The sequence below is a fragment of the Haliotis rufescens genome, unplaced genomic scaffold (genome assembly GCF_023055435.1).
Source record: "Haliotis rufescens isolate VD_foot unplaced genomic scaffold, xgHalRufe1.0.p SCAF_108, whole genome shotgun sequence".
In the NCBI taxonomy this organism is placed as follows: Eukaryota; Metazoa; Mollusca; class Gastropoda; order Lepetellida; family Haliotidae; genus Haliotis; species Haliotis rufescens.
In genome coordinates, this window is record NW_025963789.1 from 355,082 (window position 1) to 374,585 (window position 19,504).

At 40.8% G+C, this 19,504-nt stretch overlaps 1 protein-coding gene across 1 annotated transcript in view; it reads left to right on the forward strand.

Moving 5' to 3' along the window:
- Positions 1-19,226, forward strand: part of LOC124125439 — a 36,722-nt gene extending 17,496 nt beyond the window's left edge. Inside the window, exons 4-17 of the mRNA XM_048392073.1 lie at positions 6,206-6,371; positions 6,907-7,251; positions 7,913-8,317; positions 8,435-8,613; positions 9,799-9,961; positions 10,758-10,843; positions 11,459-11,483; positions 12,246-12,346; positions 13,015-13,149; positions 15,979-16,185; positions 16,556-16,662; positions 17,103-17,253; positions 17,506-17,666; positions 18,160-19,226. Of these exons, the coding sequence (XP_048248030.1) occupies positions 6,206-6,371; positions 6,907-7,251; positions 7,913-8,317; positions 8,435-8,613; positions 9,799-9,961; positions 10,758-10,843; positions 11,459-11,483; positions 12,246-12,346; positions 13,015-13,149; positions 15,979-16,185; positions 16,556-16,662; positions 17,103-17,253; positions 17,506-17,666; positions 18,160-19,009 (3,081 nt within the window). The 3' untranslated portion in view covers positions 19,010-19,226. The remainder of the gene's footprint in view (positions 1-6,205; positions 6,372-6,906; positions 7,252-7,912; positions 8,318-8,434; positions 8,614-9,798; positions 9,962-10,757; positions 10,844-11,458; positions 11,484-12,245; positions 12,347-13,014; positions 13,150-15,978; positions 16,186-16,555; positions 16,663-17,102; positions 17,254-17,505; positions 17,667-18,159) is intronic.
- The last annotated feature ends 278 nt before the right edge of the window (positions 19,227-19,504 follow it).

Here is a 19,504-nt window from a genome sequence, read left to right on the forward strand (position 1 = left end):
TAATTTTACTGTGCTTTAACCCCCTTCGAGGATACAGCCACTTACAATCACAGTTGTGAATTCATTCTACCAAGTTTAAAACATAGTTTTTATACAATATTATGAATCAAAATTTTGCAAACAATTCAATATGTTTTAAAAAATCTATAATTAAACGAGAGTTGATACTAGTAAAAAGATCCTTAATAGATGATGCTTTGAAATATTGATCCCTTGTGATGGAAAAATCAATACAGTCAAGCAGGACATGCTTGACCGTGATTCTTTCATCACAAGGGATACAAAACGGAGGATCCTCACCTTTTAACAAATACTCGTGGGTATATCTCGAATGGCCAATACGACATCGTCGCAAAATGACCTCTTCAAATCTGGACTGACAGCCCAAGTAGGTGTAACCAATGTTTGGTTTAATTTCATGTAATTTATTAATACCTACTTGGGTGTCCCACTTCTTTTGCATTAGATCTCTGATGTACGATCTAATCAAGGGTTTAATATCACTGTAGGGGATTAGAAGTGGTGTCACAGATTTGTTGAGTGCTGCTTTTGCAGCAGCATCAGCCATTGTGTTACCAATGATTCCAACATGGCTAGGTAACCAGCAAAAAGCGATGTCGTATTGGCCAGTAGCTAAATCAGTATATAATTCGACAATTTCGAGTAAAAGTGGATGTGTACTGGACATGTTTAGAATAGCCTGAAGACATGAAAGAGAGTCTGAAAATATTATGAACTGCTTATGCTTAGATTGATTTTGAATGTATTTAAGAGCTGTTAAGATGGCGTACGATTCTGCCGTGAAAATTGAACTGTCATGTGGCAATCTGAACGATATTGTTCTGGATCCAATGATAGTAGCGCTAGCAACTGCATCACCATCCTTGGATCCATCTGTAAAAATAGATTTGTGTGTATCATATTTAGTTCTCAGTTGATGGTATTCTTGTTGATAAATTAGTGGATTAGTTTGGGATTTCTTTAAGTTTGTTAGAGTCAGGTCTACCTCTGGCTTTATCAATTGCCAAGGAGGTGAAGACAGAAGGCGGTAAGGAGAAATATTTTCAAGGTGTAAATTCGCATCAGAAAGATCAGTTTTCAACCTTAATCCAAGAGGGGGAATTAGAGAAGATTTCTTTTGGTAGAGGTCGTCATAGAGGGGGTGAAAAATGCAATCATATGCAGGGTTTGACTGATTTGAAGATAATTTGGAAATATACTGTAAAGATAATTTTAGACGTCTGAGTTTTAGTGATGGTTCATCAGCCTCTACATATAAACTGGTAATTGGAGAAGTTCTGAAGGATCCAAGGCAGAGCCGTAGTCCTTGGTGATGTATAGAATCAAGAATTTTTAGATTGGTTTTGCATGCACCCCCGTAAACAATGGAGCCATAATCCAGTTTAGAACGTATGAGAGATCTATATAGTTGGAGGAGGGTCTTCTGATCACCTCCCCACTTTGAATTGGAAACGACTTTTAACAAATCGAGTGCCTTCAGGCATTTAGCTTTAAGGTACTTTATATGGGGTTTAAAAGTCAAGTGGCTATCAAAAATAAGTCCTAAAAACTTGGCTTCTTTTACAATTTTAATAGGTGTGCCATCCAAATAAAGTTCTGGATCTCGATGTGGCTTATAATTTTGACAAAAGTGAATACAATTGGTCTTTGATTTAGAAAATTTAAAGCCATTTTCGAGACACCATTTTTGAATTCTATTTAGACATAACTGCAATTGTCTTTCTATAGTATTCATATTTTTACCACGACAAGAGAGGTTAAAATCATCCACAAAAAGCGATCCATCAATTGAATCGTTTAAAACCCTAGAGAGGCTATTGATTTTAATACTGAACAATGTGACAGACAAAATACTGCCCTGTGGGACACCCTGATCCTGATTATAATGATCAGACAGGGTAGATCCCACACGAACTTGAAATTGTCTGTCTGTTAAAAAGTTGGATATAAATTGAGGCAAACGGCCTCGCAATCCAAAATCATGTAAATCTTTTAAAATCCCGTGTTTCCATGTTGTGTCATATGCTTTTTCGAGATCGAAAAAGATAGACACTGCATGTTGTTTGTTTAGTATGGCGTTTTTTACAAATGATTCTAAACGGACTAAGTGATCGATGGTACTTCTATTTTTACGGAAACCACATTGAATATTTGATATGAGATTATTGGTTTCTAAGAACCAAACTAGACGATTATTTATCATGCGTTCCATGGTCTTGCAAACGCAGCTTGTCAATGAAATTGGTCGGTAATTTGAAGGGTCGGTATGATCTCGCCCGGGTTTAGGTATTGGAATAACTATGGCATCACGCCAAGAAGGTGGAAAACTTCCTGACGTCCAAATTTCATCAAACATATTCAACAGTGTTACTAAACATGATGCTGGTAAGTGCTTCAAGAGTTGATAATGTATGTTATCAGCTCCAGTAGCAGTATTGTGGGATTGTTCAAGGGCAGTATGCAGTTCATGAATAGAAAAGATTTCATTGTAATCTTCCCCATTATCTGATTTAAAATTAATTGGTTTCTTTTCCTGTTGTTTTTTGTAATTTTGAAATTGAGGCACATAATTGGAAGAGGAAGAATGTTTGGCCAAAGTTTCACCCAGTTTATTTGCAATATCAGATTCATCAGTTAATAACTCATTCCCATTCTTAAGATGGTGAATGCCAGATTTAGATCCCTTACCTTTGATTTTCTGGATCATGTTCCAGACCTTGGACATCGGCGTTCGTGAATTAATTTTTGAAACGTAAGCTTGCCAAGACTTGCGTTTATTTTGTTTAAACGTACGCCGTGCTTTAGCATTTGCAATTTTGAATTTATTTAAATTATGGACCATAGGATGGCGACGGAAAAAACGTTCGGCTTTCTTCCGTGCCTTCCTAGCTTGTTTGCAAGTATCATTAAACCATGGTTTACGGATGTGAGGAATAGCAGAGGACTTGGGAATGCATTCATCAGCTATTTTGGTAAGTTCTTCAGAAAACAGTTTTATTGAATCAAGAACATCAATAAAACGAATAGGAGTTAATTTGCTCGTACAAAGTGACTCGAACAATGACCAGTTAGCTTTAGTGAAATTCCATCTTGATGATGGAGGAACATCAGATGGAGTTATTGTTTGAAGAATAGTTGGAAAATGATCACTTCCACACAAGTCGTCGTGGACTGACCATTCGAATTCACTTAGAAGCTCAGAGTTGGTAATTGACAGATCCAGAGATGAATAGGTGCCTGTACCTGGATGTAAATAGGTTTTAGAGTTATCATTAAAAATGCATAGAGCGTTGTCAGATATGAAATCTTCTAATGTCTTCCCTTTGCGGTTTGAATCAGCACTACCCCAAAGTGGATTATGTCCATTTAAATCGCCCATTATGATACAGGGCTGAGGGAGCTGGTCATAGAGTGCCTGAAGATCTGTCTGTTGAAGAGTAGAAGAGGGCGGGACATAAAGTGAACATAAGGTCAAGACAATGTTTAGAGTTATTCGGACAGCAACAGCCTGAAGTGGCGTATTTAGTACAACAGGGCTATGTATAACACCCTGCCTCACCAATACTGAAGATCCTCCAGTGGCCCTAGGTCCTGGAGGAGAGAAGTAGTTATATGCATTATATTGTTTTATCTGGATTTGGTCAGTATCTTTATAATACGTTTCCTGTAAACAAATAGCCGATGGTTTATAATCCTGGATTAATAATTGCAAATCATTGAAATTGTTCCCGAGTCCTCTGCAATTCCACTGGATAATAGTAGAAGAGCAACTCATGGTGGCTCAACTGGAGATCGAGTGCGAGGAGGAGGTCCGTTCCCTTGGACTGGGAGTGAGGGACTTACCTCCATTTCCAGAGGTCCAAAAGTATTTTGTACCTCTACAGGGGTGGTAGTAGGAGAAGGCACCTCCAAGTGCTGGAGAGCCCTGGCCCTTCTCCTCATTTGCTTTTTTTGTTTGTTAGACAAGTGACCTTTACCATGAAAATCTTCAATGTCATTGATAGATTCTGATTCTAATTGGTTTGCAGCTGTGGGATCAGATGAAGGATTCTCTGTTTGTGAAGCAGACGTAGCTAGTAAGGGGCTGTTTTGAGACATCTGGGTGGAATTGTCTAGAGTAATCTGAGTATCCTTGACCCAAGAGATAATAGTTTGAGTGCAGGATGTTGATACATTTACAACTGGAGATGGGGCAGACACAGCAGCTGAAAATGTTTTGGTGAAAGGTGTTTGGGGTGGCAGAAATAATTTTTTGGCTTCTGTGTACGAAATATTGTTTGTACATTTGATTTTTAATATCTGTGATTCACGATCAAAGACAGGACAGGATTTTGATGAGGACAAGTGCTGTCCGTCGCAGTTAGCACATTTGATGTCATTTGTGCAATCATCTGAACTTTCGTGAGTTCCACTGCAACGAAAGCATCTTGTCCTGGCAGTGCAAAATTTGGCTCCGTGGCCGAACTTTTGACATTTGTAACACCGGAGTGGATTGGGGACATACACCTCCACCCCGATGTTAAAATAACCAGCTTTAATGTTTTTTGGGATAGCAGAGAGGGAAAAAGTAAAAAGGTAAGTTTGAGTGTTGACAATACTTCCATCCTGTGTTTTTCTGGTAAAGCGTTTTACTGAGGTAACACCTTGGTTGGACAATTCATGAGCTATTTCAGCCTCTGTCATGTCTGCGAGACAGCGAGCACGATCGCGCACAATACCTTTGCTGGAATTAAGTGATTTGTGTGCAGAAACAACAACCTTTGTGTTAACAAATTGCTGGATACTCAACAGATTAACAGATTGTTGCTTCCGATCACACTCAACAAGGATTGAACCAGAACGAAGACGGGTCACGTTCTTTACTTCCCCACAGATGCTTTGAATACCCTTAGAAATAACGAAAGGATTGAGTTTGAGAGGATTGTCATCAGCGGATGCCATGACAAGGAATCTTGGCCAAGAATCAGTGACATTTGGAAATACTTCTTCATCAGATGATAAAGCATCAACATGACGACGTTTATTCTTTGAAGAACCAGAAGAAGGGATGTGAGACATGGTTGGATTAATATGATTCGGCATCCCTGCTCCCCACCCGCCATCGAGTGTCAACAAGGACAGTGTTATAGGGCATCGGATTACCAGCATGCAAACACCAGGGATACAGGGATGTTATACTCCAGCAAGTATGACGTGAATAGCTATATTTATCTACCAGATGTAGTGCCAGGCAGGTTCAGTCCATGACAATAAACTGGAGACATACAGAATACAGAGGTCAACATCACCAGATTGGCCCATGAGCCACCGCCTTCTGGCGTAAGACTCTAGGCAGTTTAGTCCATCCAAAATTGTTAATTCATACAAATTATGAATGGCCAAGACCAAAATAGAAACTAAAATACAACACAGGTGTGCATAAACAATATTACGCACAGGGCCTGGCATGACCAGCCGATTGATAAGACCGGGCCCATCTTACCACCCGTCTAGGCGAAGTAAGGGTCGAAGTAGTGTGTTGGGCAAAGGAACACAGTTCCAGGAACCAGTGCCCTCAACTACCAGACTCCCGTCCTCCGCCGACACAGGGACGCAACCCACGGCAAACAGGTTGCCCATTTTAGTCGCCTCATACGACCAGCAATGGGAGGCTGTGGAAATATTCTGCCCCGGTTCCACACGGGGGAAGAGCGATTAGCGTTACCCAGCACTCACCACGAGGAGGTTGCTCTTCACGAGTGCCACTATACACTGGAGCACTGTTATCATACATATAACAAAGTACATGTATGGCACAAGGTCAATATGTTTGCCGATACATTGCCGGTACATTGACAAACACCTCTTTGATACCGACCTATTATCATGCCATATTTGAATAGTGAAGTGACATTTATATGCTTTACTTTTCTTTTAGATAGAAAAGTTTGATGTTGCACTTTGTTACATTTCCCAAAGCAACCCACAAAGCTCGAAATTGGAAAGTTTTGTGTTTTGATAAAGTCATAATGGAAATGTAAACCTCAAAGTAATGTTTGTTGCAATCGACCAATCGGCGTAAGGCAAGTAACGCTGCAATGATATGAAATAACACTTCCGACTTTTAGTTGTTTTAAGAATTTTATGCCCACAGCTCAGTGGCACAATTAAGCTTTAAACTAAACTGTTTTGTTTCTTGAAACAGGTGTTTCATGGCGACCCACAGACTGCCCTCGTGGCCTTAGACACACTTCCAGCACTACTGAAGCTAGGGAAACTCAGAGTTCGAAACGTGTTAAAGAAACCAAAGCCACAAAAGAGAGTTGTACAGTTGGTCACTACTGGGATGGTTGCTTACCTGAATGTCTTAGGTAAGTGCATGCGTGGCTGTCCAAGGATTGCGTGGAATGCCCATTCAATTAATCATTATGTAATTTAACAGAAATGCATTAACATTCTTATATCATCCAAGTGAGTGAGTTGGGTTTAACGCTGCTTTTACCAGTATTCAAGTTATTTCGCGGCGTGTCAGCTTGATGTGGGAGGAAAGCCCGAAGTGATGCAGGTCTCAGACGTTAACCACTTCGGTGAAACCCACGAGCACGGGTATGGTGCTGACAAACCTAGAAACATAATCGGAGCGAACCGGGATTCAAAACCACAACCATAGGTTTCTGGCGTGCCCAAGAAATGCAACTCTGCAGAGCGAATCGCGGCGACTTAGACGACTGTGCCACCCGTGCCCACTAATATCACCCTCAATAACCAGTTGTTCGCATATCCCCTATCAACGAACCTAAGGACGTTGGTTTGAGGTTTCTATTCAGTATGAAGAACGTTACAATGGAACGACTTTGCGAGTTATGAAAGGTGTATTTCAGTAAATCACTGTCACTTCGTTAACAGGAGATGCAGTAGGTGAGGATATAGAAGATCGTGCAAAGGCTGCTTTCACAGCTCTTGGATTGTCACTGAAGGACTTGGACAGAAGCATTTATGTCATGACAAGATGTTTATTGTTTTCGCAAAGCCCTGTGATCAGACAGGGTGCCGTTTCTCTGTGGAAAGATGCCAACGCTGAATCAACACACAGTTTGATGGTGACAGAGGTTCTGACACATCTACATCCAATCAGCATCAACCGCCTGCACAAGCAACCAACCAACCATTCTACAAGCAGCACAAGCTGGAAAGTAGCTTCTACTCAAATTGGATCAGAAATAATCATGATACACGTCAATTTACCAACAGGTATAAAACTAGGAGGTGCCCAGTTTCATTAGAACACAGCTAAAGGCTATGGTCCAATGGGTGTTTTGTTATTGTTGGTTGGTTGGTTTGCCGTTTAACGCCGCACTCAGCAATATTGCAGCTATATGACGGCGGTCTGTAAATAATCGAATCTGGGCCAGACAATCCCAGTGATTGACATCATGAGCATCAATCCGAGGAATTTTTGATTAATGACGTGCATCAACCAAGTCACCGAGCATGACCACCCGATCCCGTTAGTCGCCTTTTACGACAAGCATAGTCGCCTTTTACGGCATGCATGGGTTGCTGAAGACCTATTCTATGTTTTGTTATTGGTTCAAATGGGAAGTGTAAAAGTGATGCTTACGCATACTGTACACTTTGTACATCAATGTATTACTCGTTTAGCTCAAGTATTTGACCGTTTTAAAACAGAGTATTAGTGACAGCACTTTTCCTGAATAAAAAGGGTACAGTTCTGACAAACGTTTTACTGGGCTTAGCTTCACCATTTGTTCTCGCAACTGTACCTATATATCTCGATAAGATACTGTAATTCTATTACTTAGTTCGTTAGTTTGTGCGATCGGACATCAACACTCCACGTTATGGTCTTGTTGCATACAAACTGTGGTTTAAGTATTTTCACACTTTCCAGAGGACGTCCTTGTGGAACATAGCAGAAGTCCACCCAAATCGTCGGATTGTGGTCACCTCACTACAGTCGAAATTCTGAGAGCTCTTTCTACACATAAGGGTATCCTGTCTATGTGGGCGTACAGAATCGACCAGTTCCCTGTTTTCTACATCACTGAGGATTACAGCCAACAGAACTTCCAGAAGGTGCTTTATTACAGTGCCAAGAACAAGGACTGGTTTAATCCTCTTGAGCTCGTGCAGTTCCTGATACAAGCCCTGGAAGCAGTTATCGCCCTTCATGAACATGGCACAATACTCAGAGATCTTACTGCTGCCAGTTTCGCATATAACAAACAGAGCAAATCTGTCAAGCTGTGTCGCTTCATATTGACTCGAACATGTGGACGAGACGAAACTCTTGTTGGTATGTCCATACATGTTCTACTTTTGGTAATGCATTAATAAATACACTCATCTGTAATGTAGACAAATATGTATTGTATTTATGCTTGCTACGTATATTGACTGACTTTATTGTTAGACAGAGAATGTTCAACCATTCCCACGAGATGGTCTTCTCCAGAGTCTCTCAAGAAACGCCATTTCTCTATGCGGTCTGATTATTGGATGGTTGGGCATCTCATCTATGAAGTCATTACACACGGTTGCCTCCCCTACTCTGATCTCAAAGGACAAAATGAGACCTCCATTGGCAATCTGGTGAATGTTTTGGAACACCGTAAATGTGACAATAACTGTATATTTGTTTTACACTATAAGCAACACTGACCAGTATTCGTCAAAGGACATAGGGGCTATTCATCTCACCGAGATAGTTGATGCATGTCATCGTATCCCATTTGGGGAGATCGATGTTCATGGTGTCAAAACTGGATTGTCTGGTCCATACTCGATTATTTACAGACCGCCGTCATGTAGGTGGAATGGTGCAGCGTCAAACAACAAAGAAACAAACATAGGCTTTGATTGAAAGTCTGATCAGCGTGGTGTTTGTTTTTGTTTGTTTGTTTGCTTATTGTTTAACGCCGCACTCAGCAATATTCCAGCTTGTGACGGCGGTCTGTAAGTAATCGAGTCTGGACCAGACAATCCACTCAATTGGGATCGATGACATGCTTCCACCAAGTAATCGAGTCTGACCACCCGATCTGTTAGTCGCCTCTTTCGACAAGCATGGGTTGCTGAAGACCTATTCATTCCCGGATCTTCTTTGGTGCTATATGGTATTAGTAATTTAACCACATACAACCCGGTTGCCTCCCCCACTCAGATCTCAAAGGACAAAATGAGACCTCCATTGGCAATCTGGTGAATGTTTTGGAACACCGTAAATGTGACAATAACTGTATATTTGTTTTACACTATAAGCAACACTGACTAGTATTCGTCAAAGGACATAGGGGCTATTCATCTCACCGAGACAGTGGATTGGTACCTGTGAAGATCCGGGTTAGAATAGGTCTACACCAACCCATGCTTGCCGTAAGAGGTAGTCAGCCTCGCTGACTTGGTTGATGCATGTCATCAATCCCAATTGCGTGGATCGATGCTCAAGATATCAATCACTGGATTGTCTGATCCAGACTCGATTATTTACAGACTGCCGTCATATAGCTGGAATATTGCTGAGTGCGGCATAAAACAACAAACCAACCAACCAACATACAAGGCACCATTGGACATTTTTTAATAACAAATGTATGTCTGGATGAATTGTGGTAGAATTTTGTGTGTGTGTGTATGTATGTATGTGTGTGTGTGTGTGTGTGTGTGTGTGTGTGTGTGTGTGTGTGTGTGTGTGTGTGTGTGTGTCTGTATGTCTGTATGTATGTATTGTCCCCTGCTTGTTTAGAGTGTACAGTCAATTTGCTTCTCATGCTCCAGATAAAGGAAGACAGAAAGAAGTTGTGCCAAGAAAGGTGCATCCCTACATCCGTGTTTGACGCCATTCAATGCTGCACCCGCTATGATGATACCCATCGCCTGTCCGTGTGTGAGGCAAAGAGCAGGTTGGAGGAGACCTTCGAGCGTTACAACGGCCGCAGGGGTAAACCCATATAACATTTGTTCCTACAGCGTAATAATTATGCTTTCACTGTTTGACCCATTGTTCATCCTTGTTGCTAAGGACGCAGTTGCCAAGGAGGTCAATGTTTAAGAATGTCCTAATGGGTTAACAATCATTGTTGCGATTACATACCTTGGGCGTCGGGCCGTTTGACTGTCCTCTTATTTTCTGCTCCTGAATGTAATCATAATATGAATACCAATATTATTTTCTTTGATTTTATTAAATCGGTATGCTGTAAGATTTCGGTTTCCTGCTTCTAACATGGATTGCATTAATAGTTGGACATATATTTCTCCGTTAGAGAATAGGTCTTCAGAAACCAATGCTTGTCGTAAAAGGCGCCTAACGGGATCGGGTGATCAGGCTCGCTGACTTGGTTGATGCATGTCATCGTATCCCAAATACATAGATCGATGCTTATGTTGTCAATGACTGGACTGTCTGGTCCATACTCGATTATTTACAGACCACCATAATATTGCCGGAATAGTGCGGCGTTAAGCAACAAAGAAACAAACATAAGCTTGATTTTGATATGACACTCATACGCTGATGTTAGCTTAAATTAACCTGGGTATCGTTGTGAGTGCGGCGTTGAATAACAAACAAACAAAATAAAACAAACATAATTATATTTCTCATGCTAGTCATTTATCAGTTTCTAGTCATTGATCTGACTGTCTTTATTTCATATAGCTGCCTTCATATTAATCATGTTGTGGTACGTGGTTGTCTGTCTTCTGTATATGCATTGTGTGATATCTTCTTGTAGAACTACCTGAAAAGATAACTTCAGTGACACCAGACATTTTGTTTCCTGGACTTGACAGATCATCCTATCAGGCTCTCCCAAAAGAAGTAGGTGACCAAGCTGCTTTTGGCGATCTCATTAACAATAGACTAAATAATGCATGTGGATTGTCTGGTCCTCACTCGATTATTTACAGACCGCCGTCATATAGCTGGAATATTGCTGAGTGCGGCGTTAAACAACAGGGTGTGAGTGAGTGAGTGAGTTAAAATTTTAAGTCACATCTGCAATATTTCAGCCATATCGTGACTATCAAGGGTTTAATATAATAAATACTATTAAACTTATAATCAAAACCTGCCAACGAAGGACAGTAAAAACACTAGATTTATCACAGAAAAGATATAAAACTAGTATGGAATCATAAAAAAGAGAACTATTCATTACAATAACATGAGAAAAAAGGGCTTTAAATCGCCAGCCACTGAAGGTAGATCACCACACTGGGGACCATGGGGACTAACAGTACCTTTGCTACCTGCTATTTATACTAGTATATATATATTTACTTTCAAATTACTTAATGGTGCGAATCAGAACAAAACGTTTTATTGTAGATTTAATTATAATTCCTATCATAATTGGATCTAGTACAGGACATAATCAAAGTCGATCCATTAGGAATATTAGGAAATTCACGGAATTAATGTTTTGTTTTTCAGGATTCCGAAGGCGATAATCCATATGGTACGTTCTTACTGTCATAAAACCATATTCAGATATACACCCTGTATTGAGTGTGAGGCAACAGGTATAAAAAAATTCTATGACAAACAATGTTTTAGGCTTACACCGCGCATTAACATCATATTAGGATGTCCATTCCTTTCTCATCCCTCTCCAACTTCAAGTCATAAAATTAATTTAGTCATGTTGAGTGCACTATTGTTAATATCACTATACAAGATATAGAAAATGCATCTCCGCTAGTTTGTTCAATACAGTGATTATTTCTGCTCTCTCAACAGTTAATAAAACATGTTTGTCTCGGTTGATCCAGCAAGTTCATGTGTGTATTAATATAAATTAGTTTGCTGACAATTACACATACCTAACGGGTACGTAAGTGAGTAAGTGAGTGAGTGTGGTTTTACGCCGTTCATAGCAACATTCCAGCAATGTTACGGCGGGGGACACCAGATATTAACTACATACTTCACACCCATGTTGTGAATCAAACCCGGGGTCCTTGGCGTGACGAGAGAACGCTTTAACCACTAGACTAACCCAACGTCTCTCCAGGGTATGTTCGCCGTGTAGGTACCTTTAAGACTGACTGTAGATAATTTGTCTTCTGCAAATCCATGCTCATGGGGTTTGCTCATTGTGAAAAATAATCACCTACAGTCATTTTAATATTTCCCCCTTGCGAGTCACACTCATTGTCTACACATAACTGTCATCTGTAACTTACTCGTATTTTATATATCTTTATAACATATCTTGCAGACGAGTATGCGTACCAAAACTTTGAAAAAAGTCAAACTACCTCCACAAAAGATGAACCGTTGTACGAGGATTTTGGCCCAAGCTACGATGTAGATTTTCTGGTAAGGTACTTTCACATCGTTTTTCCTTCCATGCATAACGCGTTGAAGTGATTGCCCTCCAAGCAGAGTAACATTGTTCCTTGTCTTCACACCAAGGATCCCACAGATCAAACTCAACCATAACATGTACACACAAGACTTCGATCTTAGTATATTAAACAACGACCGGTTCTGATTCCCTTCATATAACGATCTTAGTTTCAATGCAGTAACCCTATTGTATATATATAAATAGTAAGATGAAACTTCATTCATTGTACGTCAAATGCATGTCATTCTAGTGACTAGCACAAGATGGCTGAAATTTTCTGATTCACATAATCCGAATTTTATATGCCAATCAGATCTCATTTCAATGCAATTATTCATTTATTAGACAGTTTAATTTTAACAAAGAGAGGAATGCAAATATATACAGATATCCTGTTTGTATTTGTCTTCTCATCTTTCTATTCCTTATTGCTTTCCATCTGTTTGCTATTTTTTAGAATTTTTTCATAGTAGATTTCCATTACTTGGACCTAATCCATTTTGTAATTTCAAAATATGTACTTTAACTATAGACCCCTTTAATACATACTTATCTTCCCATGATTTTATCTATGGTGAGCCGTTTACTTAATAAAGACATTTAAAGATTACTATCTAATCCCTTGTTCGTTTCTTAGCTTAAACCAAATCAGAGAATGGACATACTGTATCGTCGCCTGACGCAGACAGAAGAATCACAATTGAACACAGAGAGCATCCCAGGAATTTACGGCCATGTGGCTGTTGAGAAAAGGAATGAAACAGAATACATGGTAAGATTTTTAGTAACAAAAGCTTTTCATACCGACATGGTGGCTACTACGTATAGCATAGATGCTGTGGTTAGCCCTGTGGTTAAATCGTTCACTCCTCAGTTCGGGTTTGATACCCCATATTGTCACAAAGTGTTTATTGGAGTGACAAAACCATTTCCGAAATCATAAGAAATATCTTCCGAAAGCGTCCAATATACATTTCCAACTAAATCATAATTATGTGTTTATGAATCACCATCAAGTGATGATACCAGATGTTTCTGAAAGGCTGAGCGTATCCTGCCATATAACATATGCAAAGACAAGTTCACCCGAAAAAACACGGGAACATACGGTACACGTAAAGGTAGGGAATTGCATCGGACATCATTTTTGTCATTGATGGGTCAAATTTAGAAATATCCTCAATATGTCTACCATTAAATGTTTGGAAAGCTTTATTGAGGTCATGAATGTTGTAACAGCTTTTGGGCAAGCAAGAGTGTTATGATGCTCTTTGAAATCTCCGTACAAAGAGCATATTCGATTGTACCTCAAAAGTTGTGGAATGTAGACATCAAAGGCTGGAGCTGCAGGAATATTGCTCGACATGAAGGGAAAGTTGACTATTGGAAAGCTGAAGACATCTCTCTTGTCATACGGTCTTGTGGAGAGTTTCTTGTCACTCTTCGCTGGTCTCTTTTATTTCTAGTTCAGGTGGGGAATCAGTTCCCATGTTTGGTGCGCCAGGAATATAACTAAAACATTCGCTGATTACTTGCACAACGATAAAATCCAAGATTATAAATTTACATTCGCACACATTGATATATAAACCAGAGTCTGTTATTTACTATCACGACTTCACATTAGCAGTCAATTAGCATCCACCTATGTTTAGTGCGCACAATATTATGAAGACAGCCTACAATACCTATTCTCATACTCAATTTGACCTCCACCAATTTTTCGCTGCTATTATGTTTCAACGTTTCTCTGCTTTGTCTGTTTGTCTGTTTGTTTGTTTCTTGTTTAACGCCGCACTCAGCAATATTCCAGCTATATGTAAATGATCTAGTCTGGACCAGACAATCCAGACATCATAATCATAATCTATCCACGCAGTTGGGATCAATGACATGCATCAGCCAAGTCAGCGAACCTGACCACCCGTTAGTCGCCAAACGACAAGCAGTGTTGCTTTTTACAGCAAAGTGAGTTGCTCAAGATCTATTCTACCCCGGATCTTCATGGGTCGGTTTGTCTGCACCATACACGTGGGTTTCATCAACGTGTTAAACAGGTCTGTTATAATGTTTGGGAACAATGTTTCAAACTGAAATTTTCTTGTTGCTTTTAGTGTTGTTTAACCAGACAATGTGTGTGTGATATTCCAAGGTGCGACCGGTGGCTGAGTCTAATCATGATGGACTGTGTTGATGGAGTTACTTCCTTGTTGTTTTTCAACATAATCCATCTCCCGAAGCAAACACTTCTGCTGGAGTGTCTGGGTCAAACTGGTGTAAAATGCTATTATCCTAGTGCAGTAACATGTCTTTCGCAGCAGAATTTGCATAATGCTTGCCAGACAGTACTTTCATCACGTTTGGGAGAGGTGGAAATCTGACGGTGCCACATGTGGCGAATATGGAGCGTGTTCAATGATTTCAAAGCCACAGTCATGCAGTGCAGCCATGGCGACAACAAGTGTACTGACCTGGTAAACAACACACCTTTAGTAAGTTTTCGGGTTGTAGGATTTCTTTCGAATCACAGAAAAACGAAGCCATCACCTTGCCATCTGGATGGGACAGACTTTGCCTCCTTCTTCGGAGGGAACATGCGGTGTCTCCACAACTGTGACTGTTGTTTAGTCTCTGCACTCATCCGTGATTACAAATCGCTCAACAAAATCAGCTGAGTCTGCTTCAAAACGATGTAAAGTCTCAAGACGGATGATAAAGCTTGAGCTTTCAGATCAAGGATCGACAGCCTTGGGACCCAGCATGCTGACGTCTTTGTTCTGCTCTGTTTATTCCTCTGAAACCGCCTCTGTGGTCTAGAGGTAGAGCGTCCGCCCGGAGATCTCCGGCCGCGTCATACCAAAAGACGATAAAAGATGGTACTTGTTGTTACCCTGTCTGTCGCACGGCTTTCAGGGGCTAGACCAAGGACTGGTTAGCTCGGAGTCAGTGTACTGTGTCTGGGTGGGGTATTCATGTTAAACTGTGGCATGGTATCGCAGTGTGCAAGCACTCGAAATGCACGTTGTGATATAAGTACAATAATCTTGGACGCGACGTTAAACCCCATTTCACCTCACCTCATTCCTCAGATGCCTAGTGAACTGGCTATGTGGCGTGTGGTGAGCTATCAATAATCCATAATCATATGTATTTTAACATTTGCTTTCGTGGCGGCAGTTAAAGGTCTTCCTGATCTTGGTTCATTTTCGAGTCTCTCTCTTCCCCTCTTCAACTCCGCTGCTCTCCTTTGTACAGTGGCAAAGGAAGGAGCATCATCCCCTTAAGTAGACACCAAGTCCATGTTGAGAAATGTTGGAGTTAACCGCCTCAGTCGGAGAAAATTGATGACAGTGCAGTAGCCAGTTTGTCCTTTGTCATCAAGGGGGATTACCTAATCACTTTCATGCCAGAGAAATGCTGCTTGGTTGAGTATTTGGTTCGATTGCAGCCTGTAAGTATGAAAAGTAGTGTACTTAACACTTCCATACGTCCTTCGTAGTTTGGCTTAGAACTGTTCAGCCACCTCTCGTTTGCATTAGATGAACGTAACAAATGAATCATAACAATTATGTTGGTAGCCAAGGTAATGTTTAATGCGCAGGTGTATGACTTCCCAACTGAAGATTGTGTCTCACTGAGCAATGTGATGGATGTTAGGAGCCTCGGCCTATGGTCTGTGGAGTACATTCGCTGTTTGAGTGCAGTGGCAAAGACGTTGTCTCTTCTACATCAGCAAAACTGGGTCCATGGTTGTCTATGTGCAGATAATATTTGGATAGCTTATACTGAAGATGAAGGCAATTACACGGTAAGATCATAAACCTATTTTCTTGGGTTCGAATCCCGATTCTCCCGGATTATGTTTCCAGGTTTGTCAGAACCATAAGTGGCAGGGGTAGGACTTTTCTGAAGCTGACACGTTAGTAAATCTGTTTTTCAGTAACAATTGTAAGTTGATTCCACAATCAATGTTAATTGACAGATAAACCTGTCTCTGCAGAAACCTAAGAGAAATAACAACACTACGTATCCTCAAGCATGCTAAAATGATATCCTCGGGATGACGTGTCGTTCCTTTGCCCAATTGTCAATAACAGATGCCAAGTCAATCCACGAGATAAACATGTTATTTGACACAAAGTGTGTACTCATCAAACCTACCTCTCTCCCTGCCACAGGTATACTTCACAGACCTTGGATATATCCGTATGTCAAGTGACACTGAGGATGGAATGATTGCCGATGACAGTTTTGTTGTGCCACAGGATGACCATGTGTACAGAAGGTAGGTTCTGGAACTTAATACTTTGTACTGTTTGTTATTTCACAGTGGCCTATCTGAAAAGTACTTGACAGCAAAGATAAAAATTAGCAAAGTGGTACAATACATAACCGTTTGCTAACAGATGTGTATCCACTAAGGAATCAACGAAACGCAGGTATTTGCTATGCAGAGTAGTGTCCCTCACTTATGCCAGGTGGCGGCTTCTAATACAAGATTCATACAGATTGTTATCCTTGGTTTGTCAACTTCAAACCCATGGTCGTTGGTTTCATCAAAGAGGTAAATGGCATCCCTTTCCTCTCAGTTTCAATTGACACACCGTGATTTCACTGAAATATTGTTCAAGGCAGCATAAAGTTTTTGCAACCCCATTCACTCACAACAAATTATTGTTTGCTGCAGCTTCGTCCCTGATGATTTATTATTATTATTATTGTCAGATCGCCCCCTGAGGCCATACGAGACGGTACCTACTCATGGGCGAGTGACGTCTTCAGTTTTGGCCTGATCTTGTGGAATGGGTTCTCCAACTATAGCACTTACCACAATCAAAGCCATCAAAACATACTCGAGAGTATTCCGAAGGATAAGGTAACGTCATTGCTGAGTGTATTTATCGTTATTTTCTATTTTATTCTCTGCAACTTTCTTAGTTCCTGGGTTGGTAACGGAGGATGGCTCTTGTTCTGTACCCTTTGTCATATTGGGTTTCAAGTGGTAAACGTTTACGGACTGTTTTCCTTAAACATGCATCAAATACCCAGAGTTAAAAAAAACACTCAACCATCCATTCTGTATTTTGCCAGCCTTCAGATATGTGGTAAAGTGTTCCTATTTTTACAGTTATATGAGTACCTGACCACAACATCTGGACAACAGATTCTTCCCAAACCGGAAAAGTGCCCGGATACAATCTATTCTCTCATGCTGCTCTGCTGGAGCCCAGAACGACATGAAAGGCCACGGATGACAGTTGTTCAACAGAAATTACTGGAACATATAAGGTATTTTCCAAATCACGACTGTGCAATCATCATTCTGAAAAATACATATTTCAATATACTAGTAATTCCGTCTGGTCTAACAGTAGCATGTGCTGTCTATAAATACATGTAGATTAAGACATTTAGTATGCTGTCATCCATACATACTTTCTTTATGAAATTTGATTGTGTAAATTCATATCCAATTTGGAGTGTGTGAGTGAGTTACTCCGCTCTGCGGCGGAGGTCATGGACGCTTACCAATTAAGTAAACCCATGAGCCATGGATACCAAGTGTCAAGATCAGATCCTATCTGCAATTTTGGGATAGGGATCAACCGTAAAGGACGAACTAAATCAGATATATTACCTTGATATTAAACCACTGTTCATCCCATGCCCGGCAAGAGTTTTTTATTGCCCTACTTGAGAGGCTGAAAATATTACAAATTGTTTTGCCCGTTTACTATCACGTCAACATAACCTTTACCATTAAACATAATGCTTCTTTCAGCAATGAAGTCCGTCCCTACAGAAATCCGGATATGTATTATACTGTAGATACTGAGGGGCAATCAAGTGAATATGACTCGTATGCTTATCCTGATAATGCAGACATCATACTGCCAGATGACTATGATAGTGTGGAAGGGTCTTCCTTACAATGTGATGGGCCGCGCTCGTCCTGTACGTTATCTACACTTGTCGGTGGCGGCACCGGTTTTTCGGTTGACAAGGAAACATTCAAAGTTCACCCGAGTCCCAGTAAACCAAGCCTTAAACCAAAACCTTTGCCAAGAAATGAGACAAATGGAAAAGTCTTACAATTACAAAAGTACTTTGCGGAATCTGGGAGTTCGTCTGAAAGCTCCGGATCAAGAAAAAATATTTACTGCAGAGATCAGAATACAGTGTGTGGTCAACTACCCCATATTGGCAAGCCAGCTCATTTTTTCAAATCTAACCTGGAATCTTTCCACGAAGACTTGAAATCCGTTAGTAGCGAGAATTACCAGTATGACATGTTTAATGTGAACAATGTTCAGAAGACGAAAACGAATGAGAAACCACGTCCCCCTCCAAAGCCAAAACATCTGTCTCGCCATACACCAGATGTACCCACAAGTGATCAACCATGTGGTTATGCATCTTCAAGTGATGATCATATATATGATAACTGTAGGCATCCTGTAGATACAAGTCTCGAATTGCCTCCCAGAAACAGACCCGAATCACAGCAACCAACAAACCAAACTGGTCTGAAGCCAAGCACTGTGCCACAACGGGTCAATGGACCGCCTTCGCTCGACAGTCCACCACCTCTACCACCGCGACCGCCCCCACGACGTAAAAGTGAAAACTAACCGGTGATGCAACAGTTCAGGTCGAACTGTATGGAAAATGAAGTAGCAACATGAAAACTGATTGCACTTCATCCAAATGGGGAGCACGGGTGACCTAGTCGTCTAAGGCGCCGCGATTCGCTGTGCAGTGTTGCGTCCCTTGGGCACGCCAGAAACCTATGATTGTGGGTTCGAATACCGGTTCGCCCCGATTATGTTTCCAGGTTTGTCAGCACCATACCCGTGCTCGAGGGTTTCACCGAAGTGGAAAAACGTCTGAGACCTGCAGCACTTCGGGCTTTCCTCCCACATCAAGCTTACACGCCGTGATAAAACTGGAATACTGTTAAAAGCGGCGTTAAACTCACTCACTCACTCATTCTCTCACTCATCCAAATGCAATCTCAGATCCTCAGTGGGATTCGTAGATTTTTAGGCTACTTGACAAATACTTGTGTCCTAGAGTACAAACTGACATGAAATAGAATGATATATTCATGTGAATATATTCGTGTC